This window comes from Primulina eburnea, chromosome 3, assembly GCF_022965805.1.
Source record: "Primulina eburnea isolate SZY01 chromosome 3, ASM2296580v1, whole genome shotgun sequence".
Lineage (NCBI taxonomy): Eukaryota > Viridiplantae > Streptophyta > Magnoliopsida > Lamiales > Gesneriaceae > Primulina > Primulina eburnea.
This window is the reverse complement of record NC_133103.1, coordinates 17,392,522-17,396,950: the sequence shown is the minus strand read 5'-3', so window position 1 is coordinate 17,396,950 and position 4,429 is coordinate 17,392,522. Positions and strand designations below refer to the sequence as shown.

Below are 4,429 nucleotides of genomic sequence, written 5' to 3'. Positions count from 1 at the left end.
TGAGCATATATAGCTATTTCACAATGATAACTAATGGGCATGTGTGGTGTAATGAACTTTAATATACCAACCGACAGTTTAAAAGGCAGTCCTCGAGTTGTACCCTAAATGCCTGCCTTGGAAAAATTCTGCAATATCCAATATTCTTTTATTCATTCATATCGCTTATACATAATATATATAATTAAAATGTTTATATTATATGTTTGGTATAACAATTAACTAAAAATCCAAAAGATATTCAAAAATAAATAATAGGTTAAAAACTCCGATCCCCCTTCATTGTAAATTAATACACAGCCACATAATATCATCTCCTCCAATAATTTATCTGCATATATATGCTTTTTCTTTGTGTATTAAATTCAAACTAAAATCAAACAATGCTTTATATATTTTTAGAAATTCGATTGGAGCTAATCTTATTTTAGTTACTTATGAGAAAGATCGAATTCCATGTATTAATTAATTAAAGTCCTTCAATGAATTTTGATTGGCCTATTTTTTTTAAAAAAAAATTGTAATGATTATTTCAATATACGTTAATAGTAGCAATTGTGTGACATTCAAGTTAGTGAAGAAAACAAAATTATTATAATTCCTCAATTTTCCTCGGATCCATGTTCATGACATAGACAAATAGAGCCTGCAAACGTTGTCTGAGAGAAATATATATATATATATATATATATATATATATATATATATATATATATATATATATATTAAATTAAACTAGCTTTGTTACTCATGAGATTGAATGAATGCTCAATTCCAAGAAAACAGTTAGGATCAAAGATGTAGATCCAAACTCACGTGATCTTGCATTCCAGGCCTGGATTCATAGCCGAACCGATTCTGAGAATTTGGGTTGCTGCTAGTAAAAGATGTAAATGGAGTCTGCCTCTGATACTGATGCATCGGCACCATCATAGAGCGTTCCCGAGGACCGAAAGATGATGAACTATGAGCGTCCGGGATACGCCACAGCCCCAAGGGGCTCCCATTAATGGCCGGTTGATGCGAATTAAACGAGCCATAGCCGCTGCTGCCATAAAGCCTGCTGCCGGTATTACCTGTAACGCTTTTGTGATTGCTGTTCCATGAGTGATAAGACGAAGGTAGGGAGACGGCGGATCCTAGGCGCGAGTAGTTCATCAGGCCGTAGACTTGTGCCTCGGACTGCAAGTGGGCTCGTTTCGCATGCTGGCGCTCCCTCTTGTGCGCGTTCTGGTGGCCCCCCAGTGCTTGTGAAGTGGGGAAGTTCCGGCAGCAGTAATGGCATTCGAATTTCCTGTTGCTAGTACTGATATCTGAATTGTTTTCATTACTTCCGATCATGTCCTTGTTTGCATCATGATCCTCTTCTCGATCATTATTGTCAACTTTGTTGTTCTCATGGGGGTCTTCGTGCATATACCGTTGTTGCCTCCGAATTCTTTGCCAAAAAGCCTAATGGCACCAGCAGAAGATCCCTTCTCTTTGACGAGCGGCGTGGGGCGAATAAAGGGCAACTGGGCGAAGGAGTCGACGTTCATGAAATCTCGAGTCTCGCTCTGATCCATCTTCGACTCCATGGAAGTTACTACAAAAGCTGGAGTTAGAGAGGCCGGGTGTAAATATATTTTTGAGCACTTTATCTGCAGAAAGCAAATCAAAATCAGCCTAGAAATGAAAATGGGAGTGAGCAGCTAATGGAGAAAAGCGAATGTGAAAGAGGAGGCGATTTTCTTGAATGTGGTAGTGGTGGTGGGGTCAAAAACGTGGAGTGGTCATTGATCCATTGATTAATATTGGAGCTAAACCTCAATTCTTTTGATGAATGAACTGAGAATCAAGATAAGGTCCCCCCATGCAGCAACTCTTTCTCCGAGTTTTGATAGCAATATGTGATATAGAATATAAATGGACTTGTTTTCAGCTTCCATTTTGGCCTTTCCCTCCCTTTACTTTTAAAGATTTTTATTTATTTATTTGAAGTTCAATGCATGATATTTATTGTTCCAAGGATAGAAATGACTGTCATTGTCCTACAATAACGACCACTCCTATCACTACTTCTATACGAGCATTATTTCCTCGTTCTGTGTTGAAAAGAGGGTAAGGAATTCAAAACACAGACCCTTATATCAATTTCAGCATAATTTGCCTAAAATAAAGAATTTAATGTGAACCATCAAAAGGTCAGATTTCATTTTACATATCACCCCTTTTCTCGGTCTGTCACACACATATATAAGGCAAAAACTTGTGTGAGACGGTCTCACGGGTCGTATTTGTGAGACGAGTCTCTTATTTGGGTCACCCATGAAAAAATATTACTTTTTATGCTAAGAGTATTACTTTTTATTGTGAATATGAGTAGGGTTGACCCGTCTCACAGATTATGATCCGTGAGACGGTCTTATATGAGACCCACTCCATATATAATACAATCTTTGGTCAAATATTGAAAATTAACGTCCCTAATTACTTTCTGATCAGATTGATATATAGTTAAAAGCAATGAATGTCGTGCATGATGAGATTAACAAGTCATGTTGGTAAGTAATATACAAAAAAAAATGTGTGTAATTAGTTTTTTTGAATTAATGAAATGAGAGAGATGTGAGGAGAAAGAAGGTGGAAGGGGTTGGGTGGGTCTGAGTCAGGATGAGAGACAAGACTTCTTAAATACTTGTGTAAGTATTTGTTGGACTAGAGTTGTCAATTTGAGTGGGTTGGGTGTGTTGGGTCGGGTTGAATAATAGTGCTATTCAAAAATTGCTCAACCCGAACCCGAGTCAACCTGAAAACTCTCAACCCGAACCTGAACCCGAATCAACCCGTATAACATGATTTTGAATATTTTATAAATTTTTTAAAGAAAATTAAATAAAATTCAAAAAAGTAATACTAATATTTTAATTTAAACACATAATAATAAAATCTCTCTCATATATATGATTTAAATTTAAAAATCTAATTGTAGAAAAATAAAGTATATTCACTAAATCAAATAAACAATTATTTAAAAATAATAATTCAAATAATATAATTATAAATTTATGATATAAATATACAATAGATATTTTTTCAGACATACAATATATAAAAATATAAGCCATATTTATTAATTATATTTTTTAAAAAAATTTAAAATTTTCGAGTCAATCCGAACCCAACCCGATCATTTTTTCCGCTAACCCAAAAACCCCAAACCCAAACCTTATTTTTTCGGGTTGAATCGTGTCGGGTTGATGGATCGTGTCTGATTTTGACACCCCTATGTTGGAGTCATTCTGTGCGGTGGTCCTAAGAAATCCAACCAAGAATATTTCATACAACATCCATTAATTTTTTTTTATCCAACTTATTGAAATATAAGCACTTATATTATAATACGTATAGAAAATTGCAATTTTAGGAAATTTTAATTATTTTTCATCACGTCACCTATACATCGATGACATATCAACGCTACATTGTAAAAAGACTGAAATTGCAGAAAACAAAGACAAAGATAACAAACTAAGTGAGCCGTACCTGTGGTCGATGAGCCTGAAACCAAAATCTAAAATGAGTTATCTTTTAATTATAAATAATGCTAAAATTAAATTAGTAAATAATACATAAATACACAAGAAACAATATATTATATAAACAAACCAGTCAATAAATATGTGAAATATTTACATAAATAATAATCGTCTAGCTATTTTATAGGAAAAATATATATCAAATTTGTATAATCCAGTTTTCGGATCATATCTTTGTCAGTCAACGACATAGCTAGCTCATTTAATCTATTTTGTGACATTATTGATCGAAGATAAGTGTTTGTTAACTTCAACTTCGATAGCTTCTTATATTAGTATGGTTAACAAAATCTATATGCATTATAACTATTTGAGAATAAATCATTCAGTACTTTTACCAAACACCGTAACATCTTAAAAAATTGTTGAAGCTCTATACAATACTTCATCAAGCTAGTTGAAGATTAACTCGTTAACCTCTCCAAACTCAACAAATACCCCAAAAACTCTTGATATTGTTTAAATTGTTCAAAACAAACTTGAAAAAAAGATCGAGCTTGATCAGCTATAAACAAAAATTATTCAAATTACTCTTCTTTTTATTTAATATTGGGCTAAAACAACTCATTTCAATAAGTCATCAACTCAAAATATATATGTTAGACCCCTCAAAGACCGAGACCAGAGACGGTGGCCTCCTTGACCTCGTAAAAGGTCCGGCCCTGACTAAGTCTAACAATTAGCAATTAATAAACACGATCAAAGTTGTTCTATATATGGTTTAATTTTTCTAGGAAAAAGAAGAAGGAAGAATTGATGGTCCAATCCGAGTGCCTGCATGGGATATTTTTGCTGTTACAGTGTTGGCAATGCCCTTAAAAGAGTTGGTAAACCTGCTGCATGTGAAACTG

General features: G+C 34.0%; 1 protein-coding gene across 1 annotated transcript; it reads right to left on the bottom strand.

Moving 5' to 3' along the window:
• Positions 1-571: 571 nt before the first annotated feature.
• LOC140828363 (zinc finger protein GIS-like) lies at positions 572-1,941 on the bottom strand. The gene is given in 2 exon segments (XM_073191345.1): positions 572-1,419; positions 1,422-1,941. Coding segments are annotated over 2 exon segments (783 nt in total). The 5' UTR covers positions 1,578-1,941; the 3' UTR covers positions 572-792.
• Positions 1,942-4,429: the final 2,488 nt, after the last annotated feature.